This window comes from Salvelinus fontinalis, chromosome 39 (assembly GCF_029448725.1).
Source record: "Salvelinus fontinalis isolate EN_2023a chromosome 39, ASM2944872v1, whole genome shotgun sequence".
Taxonomy (NCBI): Eukaryota; Metazoa; Chordata; class Actinopteri; order Salmoniformes; family Salmonidae; genus Salvelinus; species Salvelinus fontinalis.
The window spans coordinates 20,116,414-20,141,319 of NC_074703.1; the positions used below are offsets into that span (position 1 = coordinate 20,116,414).

Consider the following 24,906-nt stretch of genomic DNA (forward strand, 5'->3'; position numbering starts at 1 on the left):
ATCGACATGTACGACAGCGTGTTCCAGTTCCCACCAATATAGTTGTCCTTTAATTCAATTGTGCGTCTTAGCAAGAGTCTGTTTGGCTAGCTGTTTTTGTCCTGTACAGTGTAGGCTATATGTGAGGGCAGAGTTTGCTAAACAAATGCCCCGCGGACTGATACAAATCATCATGATATCATTTTGCCAGGTAGGCCTACTTTGCAGTCAACATTTAATTAGGAAGGGTTTTTGGGAAAGCCTTTACAAATGTTCATTCAAACGGAGCATAATGACCGAATTGCGTATGCGAAGATTCAACCAAGACTTTGCACCCAACTTTTTTGCACACATGGTATGCATACCCATTGCTGGTTTGAATAAATCTTGACAATTAAAAAGGAAGCAAATTGTGAACCAACAACTTGCTACATTTCAGTGGCACCCTAGCGACCAAATGAATGTATGTTGCGCTGCTAAATCAAAGGGTCGCTAATGAGTGTTTTGGTGGCAGTTTTGAGCCATGCCACGCTAAACTAGCAGGGCTGACACAGCACCTTTACCCTATAGCACGCATACAGACATTTACATAAATACACGTTTACAATCATGATTACACATATACAAAGTGGGGTAGAGGTAAAATAAAGCAAACTTCCATTGTTGAAGGACTGCAGTAACTTGTATGATAAGCCGAATTGAAGCGGAGTTGTCGTAGCTACTAAGTGGGCTTGTTTTAGAGAGCCACTTATTCACTCACTGACTGGCAATCCACCGTTCAGATACTCCCCTGTAGTACTGGAGTACACAGTAGAGCTATAGACAGGTGGGCCATTCTGTCAGTGCTTCAGCCAACTCTTCTGTGTTCATTCATACCAGATGTTATCTGTAAGATGACGAGGCTTGCCGTTTTTGCTACAACACATATGAGCTTCCACCCAGACGGGTACTTTTATTCCAACACTGACAGAACACAATAAAATATTCAGTTCTACCTGCCTGGAGGCCATCATTAACTGGATTGCGGGACAGAGAAAGGGAGTAAGATCTGTACAAGGAGGGAGGAAGAGGGGTAACGGGAGGGAGGGCGGGGAATGTATGGGGATTGGGAGGAAGAGACACAGCTCATCTGTAGTCTGGGTTCTATATCGTAGAAATGGAATGATTTCTATGTTCTGTATCCTCCAGCTCAGAGAGGGAACTTCAATACTCTGCTTGTGGCTGTGCTAGCAGGTAGGGGGTAGCACGGGGGACTGATACATATTTGATGAGGGTTAACAGGTAAAATGAGAGCGATGGATAGAGAGAAGTGTGACACTGCTGTAGTATAAATCTCCTATGTTAGATAATTAGGGAGATGGTGGTAGAGGAAACTGAATTATACATGTAGCCCTACAGGGGGGGGAGTAGCGTCTCTTTCGCACTCTCAACCTCTTTCTGTCAGGCCCCCCCCCCCGCCCCTCTTTCTCTTCTCTCAACATGCACTCACGGGGTGGACAGAAATCTATTGATCTGTTGTTTTTTCCTCTCTCGCCCTCTCTTTTGTCCTTCTCTGTTTGATTTTGACCCCTAGTGTCAGTGCTGCTATGGAGTCCGAGTGATCCTGGTGACAAGTCTGTCTAATCACACTGTGCAGGGTGGCTGTGTAAGGTTGCGTCAGTACATAGTCGACTCGGCATACGATGGTACGTTAGTAGCGGCACGTTTTCTCTGGAACAGCACTATTAATGTTTAGGAGAAAGACTGATCGAAGGCTGTGGGGTAAAGTAACACCAATATCTATATGGACGCATGTAATGTGTGTGTGCAATAATTTGTATGTAGCTTATAGCGTTAGGTCAACCACTGAGTTATGACTGGTGTGTGTGACAGGACAGTATCCCCTCATAGTTGTACGGAGACGAGTGTTGTGATATGGTGTGGGTAGTCATTTATAATGGATGTTAGTTCCACAGGCTGTTGAGCTGTGTTCATTTACTGTAATTGACATTCCCATAGAAAATAAGTACCATGAGCGGGTGATCCTACGCACAACAGCACAGTGGCGTAGTGAAGGGTAAATGCTGTTTACACCTTGTTTACACCTTTTTTAAGCTTTTACCCACCTTTTTTTTTTGCTGAAAAAAATGCATAGAAAATATAGGCGCTTTACTTCACTCACTGAACGACGATCAGCGTTTACCCACCTATTTTTATCACTGATGATAGATTTGACAACAGTCACCTCAGCACTGATCTACAGTGTGGCAGCGTTTACCCTACCATTCCTTACCATTGTATAAGGGCGGTGGATCTCCTCACTTAGCTTTGTTGCTCCTGACCGGAGTTTGGTTTCTATTGTTTTCAACTGACAACTCAGTTGAAAACAGTAGAACTCATCTCGTCCTCTGCTCCATTCTTTTTTTCCCTATTTATTTTTGTTGGGTGGGGTGGATCGGCTTTAATATTTCAAATTGATTGTGGCTTCTACGTTGTAGAATAATAGTGAAGACATCAACTATGAAATAACACATTTATGTAGTAACCACAGTGTAAAAAAAATTATTCAAAGTAGCCACCCTTTACCTTGACAGCTTTGCACACTTGGCATTCTCTCAACCAGCTTCATGAGGTAGTCACCTGGAATGCATTTCAATTAACAGGTGTGCCTTGCTAAAAGTTCATTTGTGAAATTTCTTTCCTTAATGCGTTTGAGACAATTAGTTGTGACAAGGTGGGGGGGGGGGTTATAGCCTTATTTTGTAAAAGACCAAGCCTATATTATGGCAAGAACAGCTCAAACAAGCAAAAATAAACGACAGTCCATTGTGACTTTAACTTCTCTGGGATATTCGGGACGGTAGCGTCCCACCTCGCCAACAGCCAGTGAAATTGCAGGGCGCCAAATTCAAAACAACAAAAATACCATAATTAAAATTCCTCAAACATACAAGTATTTTACACCATTTTAAAGATAAACTTGTTGTAAATCCAGCCACAGTGTCCGATTTCAAAAAGGCTGTATGACGAAAGCACACCAAACGATTGTTAGGTCAGCATCTAGTCACAGAAAAACACAGAAATAGAGATACAATTAATCACTAACCTTTTGATTATCATCAGATGACATTCATAGGACTTAATGTTACACGATAAATGTATGTTTTGTTCGATACAGATACACGCCATGTTGTGGAGTCAACCGAAGTCAGAAATAGCATTTATAAATATTCACTTACCTTTGATGATCATCAGAATGCACTCCCAGAAATCCCAGTTCCACAATAAATGTTTGTTTTTATTTGATAAGGTCCATCATTTGTCGAAATACCTCCTTTTTGTTTGTGCGTTTAGTACACAAATCCAAACTCGGGAGGCCAGACAGTCATATTACAGTTCGTAGAAACATGTCAAACGAAGTATAGAATCAATCTTTAGGATGTTTTTATCATAAATCTTCAATAATGTTTCAACCGGAGAATTCCTTTGTCTGTAGAAATGCAATGGAACGCAACTAACTCTCACGGGAGCGCGCGAGACTGAGCTCATAGCACTGCCAGACCCCTGACTCAAACAGCTCTCATTTCCCCCTCATTCACAGTAGAAGCCTCAAACAAGGTTCTGAAGACTGTTGACATAAAGTGGAAGCCTTAGGAAGTGCAGTATGACCCCATAGACACTATTCGATAGGCAATGACTTGAAAAACTACAAACCTCAGATTTCCCACTTCCTGGTCAGTGTTTTCTATCCAAATCTACTAATTATATGCATATTCTAGCTTTTAGGCCTGAGTAGCAGGCAGTTTACTCTGGGCACCTTTTTATCCAAGCTACTGAATACTGCCCCCCAGTCCCAAAGAAGTTAAGACATGAAGATCAATATGGAACATTTCAAGAACTTTCATAAATTCTTCAAGTGCAGTCGCAAAAACCAGGCGATGTGATAACTGGCTTTCATGAGGACCGCCTAAGGAAACGAAGACCCAGAGTTACTTTTGCTGCAGATAAGTTACCAGACTAGGAAATTGTAGCTCAAATAAATGTTTCAGAGTTCAAATACCAGACAGATCTCAACATCAACTGTTCAGAGGAGACTGTGAATCAGGGCCTTCATGGTCAAATTTCTGCCAAGAAATCATAACTAAAGGACACCAATAAGAAGACTTGCTTGGTCCAAGAAACACGAGCAATGTTCACATTTTTTGTTCCAACCGCTGTGACTTTGGGAGACGCAAATGCGGTGTGGTTAACACCGTGAAGCATGGTGGAGGAGGTGTGGCGGGGTTTTGCTGGTGACACTGATTTTATTTAGAATTCAAGGCACACTTAACCAGCATTCTGCAGTAATACACCATCCCATCTAGTTTGCGCTTAGTCCCACTATCATTTGTTTTTCAACAGGACAATGACCCAAAACACATCTCCAGGCTTTGAAAGGGCTATTTGACAAAGCGGGAGAGTGAGGGAGTGCTGCATCAGATGACCTGACCACAATCACCTAACTTCAACCCAATTGAGATGGTTTGGGATGAGTTAGACTGCAGAGTGAATTCAAAGCTGCCTACAAGTGCTCAGCGTATGTGGGAACTCCTTCAAGACTGTTGGAAAAGCCTTCCAGGTGAAGCTGGTTGAGAGAATGCCTAGTGTGCAAAGCTGTCAGCAAGGCAAAGGGTGGCTACTTTGAAGAATCTCAAATATAAAATATTTTTGATTAAACACTTTTGGTTACTACATATATAATATGTTCCTTCATGGTTGTATCCTATATAGTGACTTGTGCAAGTATTCACACCCCCTTGGAATTTTTCCAATTTTGTTGCCTTACAACCTGGAATCTAAAATAGATTTTTGTATCATTTGATTTAAACAACATGCCTACCACTTTGAAGATGCAAATATTTTTTATTGTGAAACAAATAAGACAAACAGAACTTGAGAGTGCATAACTATTCGCCCCCCCCAAAGTCAATACTTTGTAGATCCACCTTTCGCAGCAATTACAGCTGCAAGTCTCTTGGAGTATGTCGCTATAAGCTTGGCACATCTAGCCACTGGGATTTTTCCCCATTATTCAAGGCAAAATTGCTCCAGCTCCTTCAAGTTGGATGGGGTTCTACTGGTGTACAGCAATCTTTGTCATACTACAGATTCTCAATTGGATTGAGGTCTGGGCCTTGACTAGGCCATTCCAAGACATTTTAAATGTTTCCCCTTAAACCACTCAAGTGTTGCTTTAGCAGTATGCTTAGGGTCATTGTCCTGCTGGAAGGTGAACCTCTGTTCCAGTCTCAAATCTCTGTAAGACTGAAACAGGTTTCCCTCAAGAATTTCCCTGTATTTAGCGCCATCCATCATTCCTTCAATTCTGACCAGTTTCCCAGTCCCTGCCAATGAAAAACATCCCCACAGCATGATTCTGCGACCACCATGCTGCCACCACCGTGTGTGGTTGCCTCTGATTAATGCCGCCCTCGCCTGGTCTTTTTTTCGTTTTTTTTTTAGGTGGGTGGTCCTCTCTTGGCAGGTTTGTTGTGGTGCCATATTCTTTCCTTTTTTTATAATGGATTTAAATGTGCTTTAATGGTATGTTCAAAGTTCCGATTTTTTATTTTATTTTTATAACCCAACCCTGATCTGTACTTATCCATAACTTTGTCCCTGGCCTGTTTGGAGAGCTCCTTTTTAAAAAAGTATTATTTTACCTTTATTTAACTAGGCAAGTCAGTTAAGAACGAATTCTTATTTTCATTGACGGCCTATGAACAGTGGGTTAACTGCCTTGTTCAGGGGCAAAACTTTTTTTTTTTTTACTTGTCAGCTCGGGGATTCTATCTCGCTAACTTTCGGTTATTAGTCCAACGCTCTAACCACTAGGCTACCTGCCGCTCCTTGGTCTTCATGGTGCTGCTTGCTTGTTGGTGCCCCTTGCTTAGTGGTATTGCGGACTCTGGGGCCTTTCAGAACGTGTGTGTGTGTATATATATACTGAGATCATGTGACACTTAGATTGCATACAGGTGGACTTTATTTCACTAAATATGTAACTTCTTAAGGTAATTGGTTGCACCAGGTCCTATTTAGGGGCTTCATAGCAAAGGGGGTGAATACATAAGCACGTGCCACTTTTCCATTTATTTATTTTTTAATAAAGGGGGGAGGGGGGGAGCAAAAAAATAATCATTACACAAAATAGTACAAATTGGTTAAGTGTATGTCCATTAATTGAAATCCAAATAAAAATACATTTAAATGACAGGTTGTAATGCAACAAAATAGGAAAATACGGCAAGGGGAATGAATACTTTTGCAAGGCTTTGTGTGTGTGTGTGTAAACTCAGCAAAAAAAGAAACGTTCCTTTTTTCAGGACCCTGTCTTTCAAAGATAATTCATAAAAATCCAAATAACTTCACAGATCTTCATTGCAAAGGGTTTAAACACTGTTTCCCATGCGTGTTCACTGAACCATAACCGTTCCACAGGTGCATGTTCATTTATTGTTTAAGACACTAACAGCTTACAGATGGTAGGCAATTAAGGTCACAATTTTATGAAAACTTAGGACACTAAGGAGGCCTTTCTACTGACTCTGAAAAACACCAAAGCGTCGCCTATGGGCACAAACCCACCGTCGCTGGAACAGACAAGACTGGCAAAAAGTGCTCTTCACTGACGAGTCGCGGTTTAGTCTCATCAGGGGTGATGGTCGGATTCGCGTTTATCGTCGAAGGAATGAGAGGTACACGAGGCCTGTACTCTGGAGCGGGATTGATTTGGAGGTGGAGGGTCCGTCATTGTCTGGGGAGGTGTGTCACAGCATCATCGGGCTGAGCTTGTTGTCATTGCAGGTAATCTCAATGCTGTACGTTACACGGAAGACCTCCCTCGTGGTACCCTTCCTGCAGGCTCATCCTGACATGACCCTCCAGCATGACAATGCCACCAGCCATACTGCTCATTCTGGGCGTGATTTCCTTCATGACAGGAATGTCAGAGGCCATGGCCGGATCTCAATCCCATTGAGCACGTCTGGGACCTGTTGGATCGGAGGCTAGGACCCCCCCCCCCCCCCCCTCCCAAGAAATGTCAGGGAACTTGCAGGTGCCTTGGTGGAAGAGTGGGGAAACATCTCACAGCAAGAACTGGCAAATCTGGTGCAGTCCATGAGGAGGTGATGCACTGCAGTACTTAATGCAGCTAGTGGCCACACCAGATACTGACTGTTACTTTTGATTTTGACCCCCCTTTTGTTCAGGGACACATTATTCCATTTCTGTTAGTCACATGTCTGTGGAACTTGTTCAGTTTATGTCTGTTGAATCTTATGTTCATACAAATATTTACACATGTTAAAGTTTGCTGAAAATAAACACAGTTGACATTGAGAGGGCGTTTTTTTTGTTGTTGCTGTGTGTGTGTGTTGCAGTCACTTTGCAAAGATTTGAATCTGGCGTCACTTTGTGTATCCGTTAATGTGCCATGTTCATCAACCATGTGACTCCAGTCTTTGTGAGAGGAGCCGCCTGCTCTCTTCCGGTATTCATGAGACTCTGGTTGTGTGAGCAGGGACAAAAGGTGAGCAGGAACACTGGGCTGAGCTCAGTCACGAGGCTGAGAGGAGACATGGTCTGCCCGGTCACCTCATGACACCTGACACTACTGGAGTCAGCCAGGCGAGGAGAGAGAGAGAGAGGGGAGGGAGGGAAAGAGGTCCAGTAAGAAAGAAGAGGATCGGAGCGACTGAAAGAGGAAGCGAGAAGGAAAAGAGGAAACGAGAAAGAAACGGGGGACATTAGTGAAACAATTACCGGAGTGTTCTCTCGTCTGTCAGCTGTGTATTGTGACTAGTGACCAGCCTCTTAGCATCGCAGTGGCTCGGCTCAGGATACATAGCAGAGCAGTGAAAGGAGCCAAGTGGGACAATGTAAGAGGATCACAATCTCATCCCATGATTATCATTCTGTACTGCATTCTGCAGAGGTTGAAATTTAATCACAGCTCAGAAGCTACCAGAATAACTGTTGTTGTTCTGAAACGGCCCCTTGTAAAGATGTGACAATATGATCCAGATCATCGCCAAGGTTTAAACCAGATTTGACCAGATTTTGAACAAATGGAAATTGTATTCTGGTATCTTTGTGGATTAACAACGGGGGTAAACAAATGTGGTGATAATCACCATTGTCATCATTATCATCATGATACCAGTCATTCATGTGTGTTGTTTTTCAGAAGAGGAGTTGAGGAAGCTACGAGAGGAAACGAATGTGGAGAAGATAAAGGAAGAGCTGGAGAAAGAGAGGGGGAAGAGGCTCGACCTCGAACTGAGGATGAACGAGGTGCTGAAATCCAGGTCGGTGATGGAGAGAGCGAGGGGAACGTAAACGTGTGTCATCTCATCCTCGAAGTGTTGCTCACTTAGAGATAGTCACGTCCCTCTCTGTGTGTGTGTCTCTCGGTCTGTCTATCTTTTGTGTTGTTTTTGTCGCACTGGTTTTTTTTCTCTTGGCCAGGTCGCAGTTGTAAATGAGAACTTGTTCTCTACTGGCCTACCTGGTTAAATACAAAAACTAAACGTGTGTGTGTGTGTGTGCTGCATTCAGTGCTGCCACCCTGCCTACCCCAGTGGGCTGCAGCGGGTATAAATAGCTTGAAACACTTGATTGGTGACATGCCAAAAAAAATTGGGACTATATAACAAATACCAAAGATTGTTTTTGGGTTGAATTTTCCTTTCAAGTAAAGCCTGGTGTTCACCCAGTCCATTCAGAATGGATTTCAGTGGCATTTTAGCTCCTGCCAACAGGACCGTCCACCATGTGGAATGTTTCCTTGGCTTTACAGTAAGGTCCACAAGGGCATAGAGGGGCATGAAGATACATTATACATCAAATAACAAAAATTATAGGGGGCATAAAGCCCACGAAGGGTGTACTTGAATGTTTGTTTACATAGTGTTGCAAAGACTCACTCTTTTTTCTGTCTTTCTCCTCCTTTTTTTTCTATTCTTCCATCAGGTTGGAAGACTCGCCGCCACAGCCTGCCCGTAAACCCCCGTCTCCGACGCCTGCTGCCAATGGCAAAGACACCGGTAAGCAAGGCAGCAAGTGAACTACGGTGTAACACCACTGACTGCTGATAGTATACCCCAAAAACCGCCCCTAACCAGTACTGTTAATGGAATTGAAGAAACCAGATTGATACTGCTCACACCCGATCCCAGATCTGTAAAGATCTTAAATAAGATGCCAGTTTCAGTATTTACCGAGCCTTGGGTCAGATGAAACCTTTGTCAGAAACGGCAGTAACGCTCATAGATCAGTGAAATAAAAGGGTTTGTGGGACTACAGGGCAGCCGGAGACTGGGAAGGCATTCAGGAGTCCGGTTGAAGCCAGTGATAGCCTGGTGGGGCTGTAGACCCGTCAGGAAAAGAACAGGAGCCCGACGTCTCCTCTGACTCTATAGGGACTGTGGGAAGACTAACCCTGTGTGTGTGTGTGTGTGTGTGTGTGTGTGTGTGTGTGTGTGTGTGTGTGTGTGTGTGGGGGGGGGGGGGGGGGGGGGGGGGTTCAGGATGATGGAGAATCTATTTTCTCCATGTGGGATTTCACATATTGACAAACGCACTCACAAAGAATCTTGAGACAATGCGGAATACCTGTTTTTCATCAAAGTTAGAGGTGTGTGTTCTCGTATCAAAATAATTTCTTCAAAAATGATCTGTTTCCCCATTCATTTTAAAACTCTAACCCATCCGTATAAGGACGGGCAGCTTTAATATCAGTGTTTAGTGCAGAACACATTCCGGGTGCTGAACATCCTCTTTACCAGATATATTTTAGTGTGTGTGGAGAACCAGTTTGTCTCGTAGCTTCAGGTGCCGGTGACACTGGCGAAGGTTTTATTGTAGGAAATGGGCTCGGTTTAATCTAGGCCAAACAGGCCCACGGCGTCAGTTAGAGCAGCCTCGCCAAATGTAGAATGTGCGCGTACGTGAATTTGTGTTTCTGTAAGAGACGCACAAGGAGCTCAGTGTGTAATTTAGGTTAATGGGTCTTTGGTATTAACTCTAAATTAAACCAGCGTCTTAACAGGGAGATCTACAGACCTTTATCTCCGTCTCTACCTGTCTTCATTTAATAAACAGCTTCAGGTAGTTCGAAGTTGCCCTTGGGCACAGAAATTCCAAACCGACAGGGAGGCAACTTCATTGTACTAATTATAAACCTGCGCTGCCTGTAACCTCTCTTCCTGTGTCCGTCTTGTTCTCGCTCTCCCTCGTTCTCTGTCTTTTTGAATGTACATTTATTTATATTCAGTAACAAGATAAAAGACAAAAGAACAAACATGAGTCCTCTTCGACGTGTACAGTAACGTGAAACGCCCCCTAACGAATAAAGAAGCCTAATGAGGAAATGACCTTAAACTCTGCCCCCTGCAGACAAAGAGAAGCCGCCGCAGGGGGAGACCCTGTACTTGCGGGCGTGGAGGTGGCTCTACGACAGGGTGGGGGTCTACATAGAAGACTTCCGCTTCGTCCCGGAGGAGAACACTGTGGAGGCTGAGGAACCGCTGAGCGCTAAAAGGTTCGTTGTTCTATTCGTACGATGGGTTGTGAAAATCCTCGAAATACAATGGAATGAATGGGTCCCACCCCATCATGGATTATTGGTTTACATTGGGATGTCTGTTCTTGTAAACGTATTTCTATGTACTGAAAGGCGAATACTGAACTAGGTGGTGAAAACAGCAGTCACATTGAGAGGCTGTGTTGTAGTAGTCTATCTGAACATGTGAACACCTCTGGACCTTCTCTATATGTTGCACATCACTGAATACAGTGTCGGTGCCCCCTGGTGGTGGCTTGACCACACTACCACTCCCTGCAGCCATTGACTGAGGCTATAGACATTGCCCTCAGGCACTGATTTAGGATCAGCTTCACTATCCCCCAATTCTAACCTTAACCATTAGGGGTGAACTCCACACTGATCTTAGATCAGTGTCTAGATGCAACTCATATGTCATGCTCCACTTTAAGCTAGCTGGGTTCAGTCTAGGACTTGGCTCATTTTGCTGCTCAGCACAGATCAGATTGTATAGGGTTTACTCATCCTTCAGGTCATGGGCTGCTGTGACCTTAGGCAGGAGAGTACTGTAAACGCACGCACGCACACGGATTGAATAAAAATTGGCAGCACAGGTAGAAAGAATGTGCTGTGTTGTAGCTGACCTTGTGGCGAGAACTGAGAGAAATAGATTGAGGTCTTCTTTCCTCTCCTCCTTGCCTCTGTGACTCATAAACAGAATGATCAGTGGGCTGAGGTGTTGCCTCCTCCGCAGGAACATTTCGCTCTTTCAGTAGATGTTTGAGGATTGTGCTCCCCCACTGTGTGGTGTCTGCGTATGCTAAAGTAGCATACACAGACTTTAGCATGCTAAAGTTCCTGTTGTAACATTACTGTTCTGTATGTCCCTCGCTCCAGGCTAACAGAAAACATGAGGCGACTCAGTGAGTATTTATAGATGAATTCCCACTCGGGACAGTCATACCTTCTGCTGAGCTACTGCCGGTCAGATATTGTAAAAAGTCGATGACTGATTTTGTCATTTTTCCAGAGCGAGGAGCCAGACCTGTCACTAACTTCATGAGGAACCTCTCAGCCTTATCCAACTGGCACTCAGTATACACCTCAGCCATTTCCTTCATAGTGAGTACAACTGCTCCTGTCTGTCTTTTTTAAAGGGATATGTGTGTCATGTCCAAATCACCTAGAAGTGACTTCGTTGCGCAACACAATACATTTGAGTAACTTTAGGATGATTTGGACATGAAGGCCCAAAAAAGGCTCATATTGGTACCGTTGACTTGCGTTGGAATTGTGCCACAAATGTAAAAAGTTAGCATTTGGAAACTGGGCCAGGTAAACAAAACCAAAGCGTGGATGGCTTACAGGGTAAGGAAACGAATATGTAACTGTAGGCGTTTGACTACTGGAAACTTTACCTCTCGGCTTTGACACATGCTATTCTATAGAGATAGACATCGACCAAATGTCTCTTCTGCTTTTCTCTTCAACTTCCTCTCATTCGATGTCCCAAATCTCCCACTATATTCAGTAGTGCTTGTCATTTAGGAGACGTGTATGTTACATCTAGTGATTGTGAGAAATCGGATGTAGGCTGAGTGCTGGATGAAATGATGAATGTCACTTGTATTTCCTCCTGTCTCAGATCTACATGAATGCTGCGTGGCATGGCTGGGCCATCCCCATGTTCCTCTTCTTGGCCATCCTGAGGCTCTCCTTGAATTACCTCATTGCTAAGTAAGACATGCATACAGCACATACTCACACACACACACACTGGTATTACGTTGTCATTTATTGATGACGCTGTGTGACGCAACTACACTGAACCGGAGTATGTGAGTGGAGCTAGAGCCGAGCGTGCCCGATTTCACTGGAGCGAAATTCCCAAAGACCGGAGCGTCGGACTTCTCATCCGCTCCAATTTTTGTTCCAGTCGCGCTCACTTCACGAGCTCAGGGCATGCCTGGCCCAGCATGCATCTGTAGTCTACTTGTGTGCTGCTAACAGCCCCTTACTTTAGCTACTGTCATGGAGTTGGCTAAATATTGTCATAAACTGATGAAACACACATGTGCTAAATCAAGGCGACTTAGAAAGATGAGGACCAAGAGAGGGAGTGTCCTCAACTTCGGTGGATATGTAACGAAGTGTGTCATTGTAGCAAAGTATTTATAACAAGTCTAAATCTCTTAAACGTTTCGTTAATTTTTGTTTTATTATCTATACAATAGGCCATAATTGATTTTGGCCCAATAGGCCTGGCATATTCCCACGTTCGAGGAGCTTTCTGTTTTGATTGGGTTATTTAGCCTAAAAACCTTTTTAGACCTACATATAGAAAAAAATAGAAAAATAACTGCATCTCTGCACAGCCTGACAAGATTCGCCAAAAGGGTGTTTATCATCCCCAGTGGCTCTGCAAGTGAGGAGAGGATATTCTCAGCTGCTGGCCAGCTCTCTAGGTAGCATCACATGAGCTTGAAGCCACAGACTGGCCAAACTCGTATTTTTAAAAATGTATTTCTAAAAATGAATTCAAAGGCACTTTTTTGTTTAAATTGAATTGAATACTTAGTATATCACAATTTATAGACTGTAAAGATTTAATGCAACGAAATGCTGAGCGCTACCAGCCTATTGTGTAGCACGTGCAAATGCTTCACAATGTATTTCTTTGTGGTCTATAGCCTTGAAATTATATAGCCTAAATAATTATTTTTCTTTCCTTACTGGCTCCTGCCCTATTTAGTGTTTATATACTGTTTAATATGACATGTAGCCCATTTTTTAAATAGTTTGCTTCTTCCATTCACCTTTCATGTTTATTCAAATACTTTTCATTCAAATCCACATGGTTTGGTTTCAATACGTAAAAACCAATTGGTAAGTCCAGGTAGTCACAAAAATAAATGGGTGTTGGTTAAATTGTGATTTTAATGAATGGAGCTTACTTGGAGTGGTTTTTAGCGGAGCTGTAGGAAAGGACATGGAACGGTGAGCGGGATTTCCAATGTTGTGTTTATTTCCAACAGAAATATAAACACAACATGCAACAATTCAAAGATTTTACGAAGTTACAGTTCTTCTAAGGAAATCAGTCAATTTAAATAAATAAATTAAGCCCTAATCTATGGATTTCACATGACTGGAAATGCAGATATGCCTTTGTTGGTCAGAGATACCTTTTTAAAAAGAAAAGTAGGGGCGTGGATCTGAAAACCAGTCAGTACCTGGTGTGACCACCATTTGCCTCATTGTGGGTTACATAGCTCCTTTGCATAGAGTTTCAGACTGACGATTGTGCAATGTTATCCCACCCCTCTTCAATGGCTGTACGAAGTTGCTGGATATTGTCGGGAACTAAGACACGCTGTCGTATACGTCGATCCAGAGCATCCCAAACATGCTCAATGGGTAACATGTATATGTATGTATGCAGGCCATGAAAGAACTGGGACATTTTCAGCTTCCAGGCATTGTGTACAGATGCGACATGGGGCTGTGCATTTTCATGCTGAATCATGAGGTAATGGTGAGGAATGGTGCGACAATGGGCCTCAGGATCTCGTCACGGTATCGCTTTGCATTCAAATTGCCATGAATAAAATGCAATTGTGTTCGTTGTCCGTAGCTTATGCCTGCCCATACCATAACCCTACCGCGACCGTGGCGCACTCAGTTCAATGTTGACATCAGCAAACCGCTCATCAACATACCGCCATACACGCTGTCTGCCCGGTACAGTTGAAACTGAGATTGATCCGTGAAGAGCACACTTCTCCAGCGTGCCAGTGTCTATTGAAGGTGAGAATTTGCCCACTGAAGTTGGTTACGACGCCCAGGTCAAGAACCTGGTGACGATGACGAGCATGCAGATGAGCTTCCCTGAGAAGGTTTCTGACTGTTTGTGCAGAAAGTTTAAGGTGCAAACCCAGTTTCGTCAGCTGTCCGGTTGGCTGGTCTCAGACGATCCTGCAGGTGATGTGGAGTTCCTGGGCTGGTGTGGTTACACGTGGTCTGCGGTTGTGAGGCCAGTTAGACGTACTACCAAATTCTCAAACCACGTTTGAGGCGGCTTATGGTAGAGAAATGAAGATTAAATTATCTGTTAACAGGTTGGACATTCCTGCAGTTAGCTTGCCAATTGCACGCTCGCTCAAAACTTGAGACATCTGTGGCATTGTGTTGTGACAAAACTGCACATTTTAAGTGGCCTTTTATTGTCCCCAGCACAAGTTGCACCTGTGTAATGATCATGCTGTTTAATCCGCTTCTTGATATGCCGACCTGTCAGGTACACTATCGGTCAAAAGTTTTAGAACATCTACTCATTCAAAGGTTTTTCTTTATTTTTTAGTGAAGACATCAAAACTATGAAATAACCCATATGGATCATGTAGTAACCAAAAAGTGTTAAACAAATCAAAATATATTTTATATTTGAGATTCTTCAAATAGCCACCATTTGCCTTGACAGCTTTGCACACTCTTGGCATTCTCTCAACAAGTTTCACCTGGAAAGCTTTTCCAACAGTCTTGAAGGAGTTTCCATATTTGCTTTTCCTTCACTCTGCAGTCCAACTCCTCTCAAACCATCTAATTTTGGTTGAGGTCGGGGGATTGTGGAGGCCAGGTCATCTGATGCAGCACTCATCACTCTCCCTCTAGGTAAAACAGCCCTTACACAGCCTGGAGGTGTGTTGGGTCATTGTCCTGTTGAGAAAAAAAATGATAGTCCCACTAAGCCCAAACCAGATGGGATGGCGTATCACTGCACAATGCGGTATTAGCCATGCTGGTTAAGTGTGCCTTTTTAAAATTCTAAATAAATCAGTCACCAGCAAAGTACCCCCCCCCCCCTCACACACACACCATCACACCTCCATGCTTTACGGTTGGAAATACACATGCAGAGATCATCCGTTCACCCACACCGCGTCTCACAAAGACACGGCGGTTGGAACCAAAAATCTACATTTTGGACTCCAGACCAAAGGACAAATTTCCACCGGTATAATGTCCATTGCTCGTGTTTCTTGGCCCAAGCAAGTCTCTACTTATCGGTGTCCTTTAGTAGTGGTTTATTTGCAGCAATTCTACCATGAAGTCCTGATTCACAGTCTCCTCTGAACAGTTGATGTTGAATTGTGTCTGTTACTTGAACACTGAAGCATTTATTAGGGCTGCAATTTCTGAGGCTGGTAAATCGAATGAACGTATCCTCTGCAGCAGCGGGAACTCTGGGTCTTCCATTCCTGTGGCGGTCCTCATGAGAGCCAGTTTCATCATAGCATTTGATGGTTTTTGCGACCTGCACTTGAAGAAACTTTCAAAGTTCTTGAAATGTTCCGTATTGACTGACCTTCATGTCTTAAAATAATGATGGACTATCGTTTTGTTGCTTATTTGAGCTCTTGCCATAATATTGCCAAATAGGGCTGTCTTCTGTATAGCCCTCCTACCTTGTCACAACAAAACTGATTAACTAAAACGCATTAAGAAGGAAAGAAATTCCACAAATTAACTTTTAAGAAGGCACACCTGTTAATTGAAATGCATTCCAGGTGACTACCTCATGAAGCTGGTTGAGAGAATGCCAAGAGTGTGCAAAGCTGTCAAGGCAAAGGGTGGCTATTTGAAGAATCTCAAATATAAAATGTATTTTTGATATAACACTTTTTGGTTACTACATGATTCCATATGTGTTATTTCATAGTTTTGATGTCTTCACTATTATTCTACAATGTAGAAAGTAATAAAAATATAGAGAAACCCTTGAATGAGTAGGTGTTCTAAAACTTTTAACCGGTAGTGTAGATGGATTATCTTGGCAAAGGAGAAATGTTCACTAACAGAGACATAAACAAGTAAGTGTGTGCACATTTATATTTCAGCTCATGAAACAAGGGACCAAGACTTTCACATGTTTTGTTCATATTTACCAAGTTTTGATCAATAAATTCATACTCCTCTCTCTATTACATGTAATTACACTGTACCTACCTATGTAATGTGGTGCAGCTCATTTTCACAGAAGCCTTTAGAGCAGGGATGGGCAACTTTGATAGGGGTGGGGGCTTCAAAAAATCTGAACTCATCGTGGGGGACCACAGTGGCTCGTGGGTCTGCGTGCCCTTATCCATACCCACACATGCAGTCAGAACCGTCCCAAGTCTTTTTGGAGACCCTAAGCAAAACTTTGTTCCCTGCCACTTTGCGAACAAAAAATTTTAACGCCCCCCCCCCCCCCCCCCCCTCTAGACAGCAGATTGGTAAATTAGTCTAGCTTTTTTTATTTTTTAATCTAAAAAATATCAGGTGACATGGGCTAATTGCGTCAGTGACTGACATAAGAGAAACTGCTTATGCATAACCAAAATAAAAATGTATTCTTTTATTTTAACTCTCAACAGTAAGTTGAGACCTTGTTAAGTAAAAAAAATAATTCATTTGAAATTGTTCCGCAGGTGTGGGCTGCCAGTTGCCCGTCCCTGCTTTAGTTTTTTGACAATATTTTAATATCTTCCCTTTTTTTCCTTTTCAGAGGTTGGAGGATTCAGTGGAGCATTGTGCCGGATATTACGGATCCTATAGTAAGACGCCTCCCATTTCACATGACTTCCTCTTAGCTTCCTGATCTCACAGGAAGTGGCCTGTCGTATTTCCTGCCTATGGAATGAGCTGGTTTTGTTTGGGTTTGTTTCGTGTAGGAGCCGTCAAAGGATGATTTGACTGTGTCTGAAAAGTTCCAGTTGGTGCTTGATGTTGCACAAAAAGCCCAGGTACAGTAGTAGTGAACACACACTTACACAACCACGCATAAATATGCACGTACGCACACAAACACACCACATTAAGACATTGTGTGTTTTGGGAAAGTCATTTTGTTGGGCTTTTTTTCGCAGAACCTTTTTGGTAAGATGGCGGATGTTTTGGAGAAAATAAAGAAGTAAGAAAATGGCTGTTTCACACTCTTCCCATTCTATGCTCTTTCCCTCTGATGTTGGTCTGAATAGTTCATCAAAATGGTTTCTCGCTCTCTCTCTCGCCCTCGCTCTTTCGCCCTCTGTGTGTGTGTGTGTCTGTGTGTGCGTGTGTGCGCAGCCTGTTCATGTGGGTGCAACCTGAGATCACTCAGAAGCTCTACATCAGCCTGTGGGTTACATTTCTCTCCTCCTGCATACTGCCCTATAAACTCGTGGGCTTCATGATTGGTGAGTACACACGTGCGCGCACACACACACACACACACACACACGCTGAGTGAAATGCTATGGTTGCGTAACATTCAATATAAAAACAACCCTTTGTTCTCTTCATTGCTGCTCGGGGGCATTGTCTCTTGGCACACTGAGATTCAATGTTTGTTCCTCTCTAAAGCAATTAGTCTTCTCCTGTGTGTTCCCTGTTGGTGCCTGTATTGTTTACAGCAGACACACGTTTTATGAAATACATCAAACGTGTAAACAAAGTATACCAACATAATTTTTTGGTACAATCCATTGTACTTAAACATTACTGTCAACTTTTTCATATATATATATATTTTTTTAAACCTGAAGAGTTGGCTTTGTAAAGTCTCTTCTTTTTCTCTCAGGGCTGTATGCAGGGATCAAGTTCTTCATCATAGACTTCTTGTTTAAGAGCTGTCCCAAGCTGAGGGACAAATATGACACACCTCACATCGACTGGAACAACCTACCAACTGATCCACAGTTGAAGGAGAGGACCAACGCCACAATGTCTCGACGGGTGAGGACACGCACCTGTGAATGCGTACACAGACGCACATATACACGTCCACACACACACACACACACGCAACATATACAGTAAACGATAACACACACACACTGTCATCTGACAACTTACTCTGGGGACGCACAAAAAAACTCTCCCCATAGAGAAAGGAACCAATTGTTTACCCCAACCCAAACTTCCCTAACACAAAAGCTAAATAACTCAACCATAATCACATTACCAAAAGTATCTACTACAACTGAAGTGTAGATTTCTGTTTAAAAGGAACAAGTGTAACTACTGTCAAACCAACGTTGTAAGGATTTGATCTCATAATGAGCCTTAACCCCTTTCTATATCGAGCCCTTCAAACAAACCTAATTTACCTCGACACTGCCACCTGAATGTCATGCTCTGTCGTGTGTGTGTGTGTGTGTGTGTGTCTGTGCCCGCGAGACTGTGTGTTGAGTGTTTGCGATGGCTTATCTTGGTTTGTTTCCTCAGCCAGTTTGGCAGTAATGTTAGCGGTGCTCGATGGTCTTTGCTTTAGTGACTGTCACTATACGTTGTGTTTTGTTTCTCTCTCTCAGCTGTCTGGGTCTGAGAAGGTAGGGACGCTGGTGTGCCTCTGTCCCCTTACGTTACATAGTGCCTGTGTGTGCGCCACCAGCTAAAACATGTATAAATGTGTGTGTGCGTGTGGTTCACGACAAACCTCCCGACGTTAACTGAGTGTTTGACTAAATGGATCAAAAATGTCAATGTAAATATCCACTGTTAGTGGGCCATAATGGCATAATGTTCAACTCTTTAATTGAACCGGTCCTAATCGAACCAATTCTGAATTGATTTGTGACATTTTTTTTTAATCCATTTTCCCAGACATACTCTGTAGTAGCCAGGTGTTCAGTGTGCCGGCACAACCCCAAAGCAGCACTGTCAAAAGCAACTTCAATGTGACTAGAGTAGTAATACACTATAGTCTGGTTTACAGTAGCACCTTTATTTCCCCCCCGTAGTTTACCTCTAGGACACAGAATTGTTATTCCTTCATATCGATGGTAAGATAATCAGGTAAGGTAAAACTTTCCAGCGATTCCAATTAGTAGAACAGTCACTCAATTCAAATACTTTACCAGGTAACCCTTGAAGAGCTAACTCGTGTGTCTGAATCCCACGACTATGTCGCTGAGACTTATTCTACTGCTATTCTAAGACATATTCTACTGCTATGTAACATTACAAATAATCCCATCTATCTACTGTATAGCTAGGGGCCTGCCTGCCTGCCTGCAGCATGAGGGCGTATATTGTACTGTCGCTGTAAACGGCATGGCCATTTATCTGCAGAGCTCCCTACTCTCACTCCCAGCATTACAAACACGAACTAATCCACTACTATACCATACTGTCTGTACTGTACACTGCCTTCTGACCCCCCCCCCCCCCCTCCCCCTCTACCTGACGTGTGCACTCGCTCACCCCCCTTCAGGGATTTACCCTTCACTAAAAGCATTGGATTGGTGGGTGTAAGCATGCATAGGCAAACAGAACAAGTGGGCAGTGCACACTTCAGGGCAGAAGGGTAGAGGATACCCTTGGAATAGACAATTCAATAAATTACGTTTAAATAACAATGTCCTCGCTTAGAAATGAAACTTAACAGAGATGACTGACTACCTACATGTACTGTAAAGTGTACTGTGTCTGGGGGGGGGGGGGGGCTCTGCGCTTTGCACGAGATCCTCACCCTGAGGCTGATGTTAGATAAGACACAAGTTGTTTGCAAGGCTGTGTTATGAGGAGCACATGCTCCTACCGTGTACAGATGAATGGCCTCCATCTTATGTTTCCTCTCTATCTGTGAGAGGCTGTCTACCCGTTTAGTCTCCGAGAGAATCCGTAGTGGAAGATGGCTACAGTAGTGCTCTGTAGTAAAATGATTCCTCTTCCTCCTCCTCCTCCTTCCCCACCCGCTCCCCAACTCCTTCTCCTCATTTTCCTCCCTCTCCGTGCCCCCCCTCCCCTCCTCCCACACCCCCTCCCCTCTAGATTCAGCCTGTGGTGGCTAGAGGTAGCCTAGCAACCGTCCCGTGCGGTGTAAACCTGGATGCTGACAGCGCCAGGATTCATAGCACCAAGAAGGGAGCCTTTCATGAGATCTTCAACGTCTCAGAGAATGAGCGCCCTCTACCAGGTCAGAGGACTTACTGCACTTAAAATATTTAGATATATTTTTTTTCCCCGTCATTTAACTTTTTGTTGTTTTGTTAAAATACATTTTGGGAGCTGTTAAGCCGCTTGTGGAAGTAAATCCAAATAAAGAGTTTTCCTGTTTGTGTCTACAGTGTGTGAGAATGGGTGGAGGTGCTGCCTCATCAACAGAGACCGGAAGATGCCAACGGACTACATACGAAACGGCATGCTCTATGTTACAGAGAAGTAAGTAGACCAACCTCATCACACTAGGTTGTCACGTCAAGTAGTAGCTTTTCACCTCTAGTGGTCTGCTAATCCTCTTAGGTGTGCCATCTTTACTCTCTGATGTGGCCGTGTACAATATGCCACAAAGTGTTGCCATTAGGCTGCAGCTAGATCCAAGAGTGAATGATTTGCGCTGACTCGCCTCTCCATCTTTGGATCTCTCCTCCTCCTCTCTCTCACCATCTGTCTCTTTGTGTCTCAGTTATCTGTGCTTCGAGAGTTCCAGTTCCAAATCGGCCTCCTCCAAGAAGAATAAGGTTATTAAGCTGGTGGACATCACAGATATCCAGAAGGTGTCTTATCTACACACTCGACTAATTCAATATTTTTCTCATATCCTTTCTATGTTTTCTGTGATATCACATCCTGATATGCATCTTCCAGCAACTGATAGATTCCTTTGAAAGGAATGGATCGTAATTGTGTTCATCTGATACCTGCTCTTGTCTCTGTTCCCAGTACAAAGTGCTGTCTGTCTTACCTGGGTCAGGAATGGGAATCTCCATAGCCACTCCCTCCACACAGAAGGTATGGAAATAAAGACTCATTTGACCTTTTTATTAACCTTCACATATTTCTGAATCAATGAAATATGATTTGTGAATTTCTGTCTCTTCCTCAGCCTCTGGTGTTCGGTGCCATGATCCATCGAGACGAGGCCTTCGAGGCGATCTTCACCCAGTACATGAAGATCACAACCACCTCCAGACAACCCTTGGGCAGCCCTGAGCTGTAGCCCTGAGCTGTAGCCCTGCTATCCCCATGGAAAGAGGCCTGGGCTGGGGTCAGGGCTGGGCCACCTACCCCTGAACCCTCCCTGGCTGGAGAAAAGACAATTGGGGGAAGTGATGGGACACACCTCTTCTCCTCCCTCTCTTATTTACAGTGACTGGACAATCTTCTTTTATGACTGACAGGTGTCTGGTGCGCCCGTCTGTCTGGCGCGTCCGTCTGTCTGGTGCGAGTGTGTGTGTGTGTGTGGAGGTGGGACTTATAGTCCAATAGGGATGGTGAACACATTCCAACACTGTCGGAAGAAGGATGGGGGGGTGGAGTAGAGGGGGGGGGGTCATTATTTTTAACACAGACATCTCATCATAGGAGAAGGAGCTGGCTCTCCTGCCTGCCTGCCTGACTGCCAGCTTTCATTCGCTTCAGAGAGACGCGCGTGTGTGTGAGCTGCCAAGACATCGTGCGTCTCTACTCACCTGTCTTCTCTCTTTCTCGTGAAGTCCGAGTCAGTGTAACTGTTACTGCTGGTCTTGCACGGAACCGTACAAGACAGTACGCTGTACGGTAGCTAGATGTTTGTGTCGGAAACAAAAAGCTGTGAACATCGAGCTAACGTCGGCACAACGTTCAACATGACAAGACGCCTTTTCCATCAGTTTACATCGTTGCTATAGGTTTCCCTTGGAGACACTCGCGCACAGTTCAGCAACCAACCCGTTTGCTTTCAGATGTCTTTTTGCATATGACGTGTATGTGTTATACAGTCAACACTCACTGCTGAACTGTACTATGTGTCACGTACAGTAGTGGGGACCTTGGCGATGATGTTCATTGTGAAATGTTTTCAGATGCCTTTCTTTTGAATTCCGCTTATTTTTGTAATAACCAATGGAATGAGGAGGAACTGGACTTAGTTAAAGTAGGTCCTTCTATCTGTGGATTGTGTTCTGAAGCTAAAGCACGACAGACCTAAACCCTGAATAATGTGTCGCAACTGAAGGTACGTCGTTTAAATGTAACAAAGCTGGTTCGGTGAACTACACTTGTGTGCCGAGTAACCCTGAGGCCTAAAGATGAGTTAATGCCTTGGCTTTAGCCTAGTAGGCTAACACATTCTTAAGTACTGTAGGTCACATCAACATACTAATGATTTTTGCAGTCGCTCAAGGCCCAGTACCTGTTACTTCAGTATTTAGTGACATGTTATGGTATAGTAATACTACGGTAGTTTTTACAGTAATACCACTAATACCGACCTGTAGTATTAACACTGGAGTGGTCAGATGTGTACAATGTGCTGTCCTATTTCAGAAGTAATTTAACTTGGTTAACTTGACTAGTAACTAGTTAATTCCGTCCAGGAGTTGTCAGTATTCCAATGCAAGTCGAGGCAGTCAACTGGCCTGGTTCTGTAGTATTCATTCACAGCAGGATGAAGAAGAGGTTTGAACAGAATATTTCCAATGTCACTTTATTATTGTCACAGTTGTGGATTTAAAAGCTGGTCTTTTATTCCTCAAGATAGGTTTGATATGTCGAATTGTGATGAATGCCAAACCAAGTGGATGTGGACACTCTGTGTTTTTTGTAAAATGTCCGGAAGAGTTATTGTGGAGATCGGGGCTTATTTCTGGTCTATCGTTTGCTTCAAATGAGAGGGTAGATTATACTATGCTCTCAGATCCTTTTGCCTCAGCACAACAAGCTAGTCCCCTAAAAAAGCATTCATCTTCCCACACTGTTAACAAGCCCGTATAAACTGTGTCAGTTGTTGTCTTATGACTGGAAACGAAATGTCATTTCTATAGGTTGTCTATTGTCTAAGGAACTCATGCTGTTAGTGTGTTTGATTGAATGATTGTCTGACTTTACGTTAGTGTAGTCTTAATGCTTACCTGCAGCCTTTCTTAGTCGAGTGGTAACTAACTTTGAAATCTGCAATCAGGGTCTGTCCTAAAAGAAGCACACAGAATGTATTGTGTTACTGCTGTAAACTCCTAGTTTATTTCTTGTTGATGTTGCCAAAATGTTATTTTTTTCTCTCTTTCTTTTACTGCTGCCATGCTCTGCCTACACCTACATGTTTACTGAAGGTTGGGTTACAAACCTGAATGAATTTCTCGTTTTTCTTTTTGTTTGGAATGCCGGTTTGAGCTCCTTGTCACAGGTGGAGTTATGAAGACTGGGGAGATATCTTCCTCTTGCGTTTTGAATTACTGTGTCGACTGTCAGCTTTTTAAATCTGCTCAGACTGGTCTCAGGACAACCTCTGCTGCTCACCTTCATCCCAACAGCAAATGTAACCCTGATCCCTGATCTGTTTGTAATACTATAATAGCTCAAGCTAAAGTTTAGCTCTTCTGTTGAGTGAGTTGTCATAGCATATACTGTACATGTACTGAGTAGCATGGTGATGAGTTGGATCGAGCATATAGTGACAGACCCCGGGACCAGGCTAACAGTAGGTAGACGGTGACATCCGAGAACATTCTAGTCAGATTATATTCACGCTGCAAAAAAAAAATAAAATTGTCACAGTGATCGTTCATAGGTAGTGCAGTACATGGTCACAATCACGATAATCTTTTTAGCCGTTTTTTGGATCACTCACAGGCCTTCCTTAGACAGCAGAGGTCAGCATGGTGACGGAGAGCTGCCGTTCACCGGTTTCTACTCTGGTTTCTATTGATCTCCTTCTGCGCGTCTCTCATTGTGTTAACCAAGTATTAGTTCTAACTAAATGTAAACGTTAGTCAATTACTTCATGATATTCCCATACAGTATATCACTGCGAAGTTCAATATACTGCAATCATCTGACAGTTGTGGGTAATTATGTCATCTGTGTGTCCAAGGACTAAAATGACGAAAGAGGAATTTCTATACAATAACGTAATCCTTTGCGTTTTTAAAGAAGACAATGTCTATTGTAAAATATGTGATGTACATTTTTTTTATTTAAATAAAATGAAGTATTTCCCATTCTCTGTATTGTAATCCTTCGTAATACACCTATAGATACTCATAAGAGTATTGTTAGTCATTCCAAATGAGCATGGAGGTACTTGTAGTAGATTGTGTGGGCCGGTCACGACTGCAATTCCCACATTCGGCCACTTGATGTCACTACAGGACAGAGACTGATAATGACCCTTACAGAAACTAGAGGGCAGGTGCTTCAAAGGCTGTGAAATCATGTAAAAATAACTCCCAAGGTATAGGTCACACTAACGATAGTGTTTTTGAAATACCAGCTAAGTATATAGTAAAGACCTGTTCTGCATTTTATTTTGTGTAATACTGGGGTGGAATGGAAATATGATTGCATTCACACGGTGGGGTATTTTCTCTTTGCACTTGTTTTATATTATGGTAAGAAACGATTGCAATGATGCATACATT

At 43.2% G+C, this 24,906-nt stretch overlaps 1 protein-coding gene across 3 annotated transcripts in view; it reads left to right on the forward strand.

Annotated features, from left to right (window-relative positions):
* The window catches only part of gramd4a (GRAM domain containing 4a), a 62,393-nt gene extending 37,907 nt beyond the window's left edge, over window positions 1-24,486 (forward strand). For 2 of the 3 annotated variants that reach the window (XM_055906226.1, XM_055906228.1), the window contains 17 exons: window positions 8,189-8,309; window positions 8,974-9,047; window positions 10,399-10,543; window positions 11,444-11,469; window positions 11,577-11,668; window positions 12,192-12,283; window positions 17,094-17,142; window positions 17,260-17,331; window positions 17,455-17,498; window positions 17,654-17,763; window positions 18,147-18,301; window positions 18,880-18,897; window positions 20,342-20,486; window positions 20,638-20,731; window positions 20,976-21,066; window positions 21,233-21,301; window positions 21,396-24,486. In XM_055906226.1, the coding sequence (XP_055762201.1) occupies window positions 8,189-8,309; window positions 8,974-9,047; window positions 10,399-10,543; window positions 11,444-11,469; window positions 11,577-11,668; window positions 12,192-12,283; window positions 17,094-17,142; window positions 17,260-17,331; window positions 17,455-17,498; window positions 17,654-17,763; window positions 18,147-18,301; window positions 18,880-18,897; window positions 20,342-20,486; window positions 20,638-20,731; window positions 20,976-21,066; window positions 21,233-21,301; window positions 21,396-21,509 (1,511 nt within the window). In that variant the 3' untranslated portion in view covers window positions 21,510-24,486. The remainder of the gene's footprint in view (window positions 1-8,188; window positions 8,310-8,973; window positions 9,048-10,398; window positions 10,544-11,443; window positions 11,470-11,576; window positions 11,669-12,191; window positions 12,284-17,093; window positions 17,143-17,259; window positions 17,332-17,454; window positions 17,499-17,653; window positions 17,764-18,146; window positions 18,302-18,879; window positions 18,898-20,341; window positions 20,487-20,637; window positions 20,732-20,975; window positions 21,067-21,232; window positions 21,302-21,395) is intronic. The other variant, XM_055906227.1, reaches the window with a different exon arrangement.
* The last annotated feature ends 420 nt before the right edge of the window (window positions 24,487-24,906 follow it).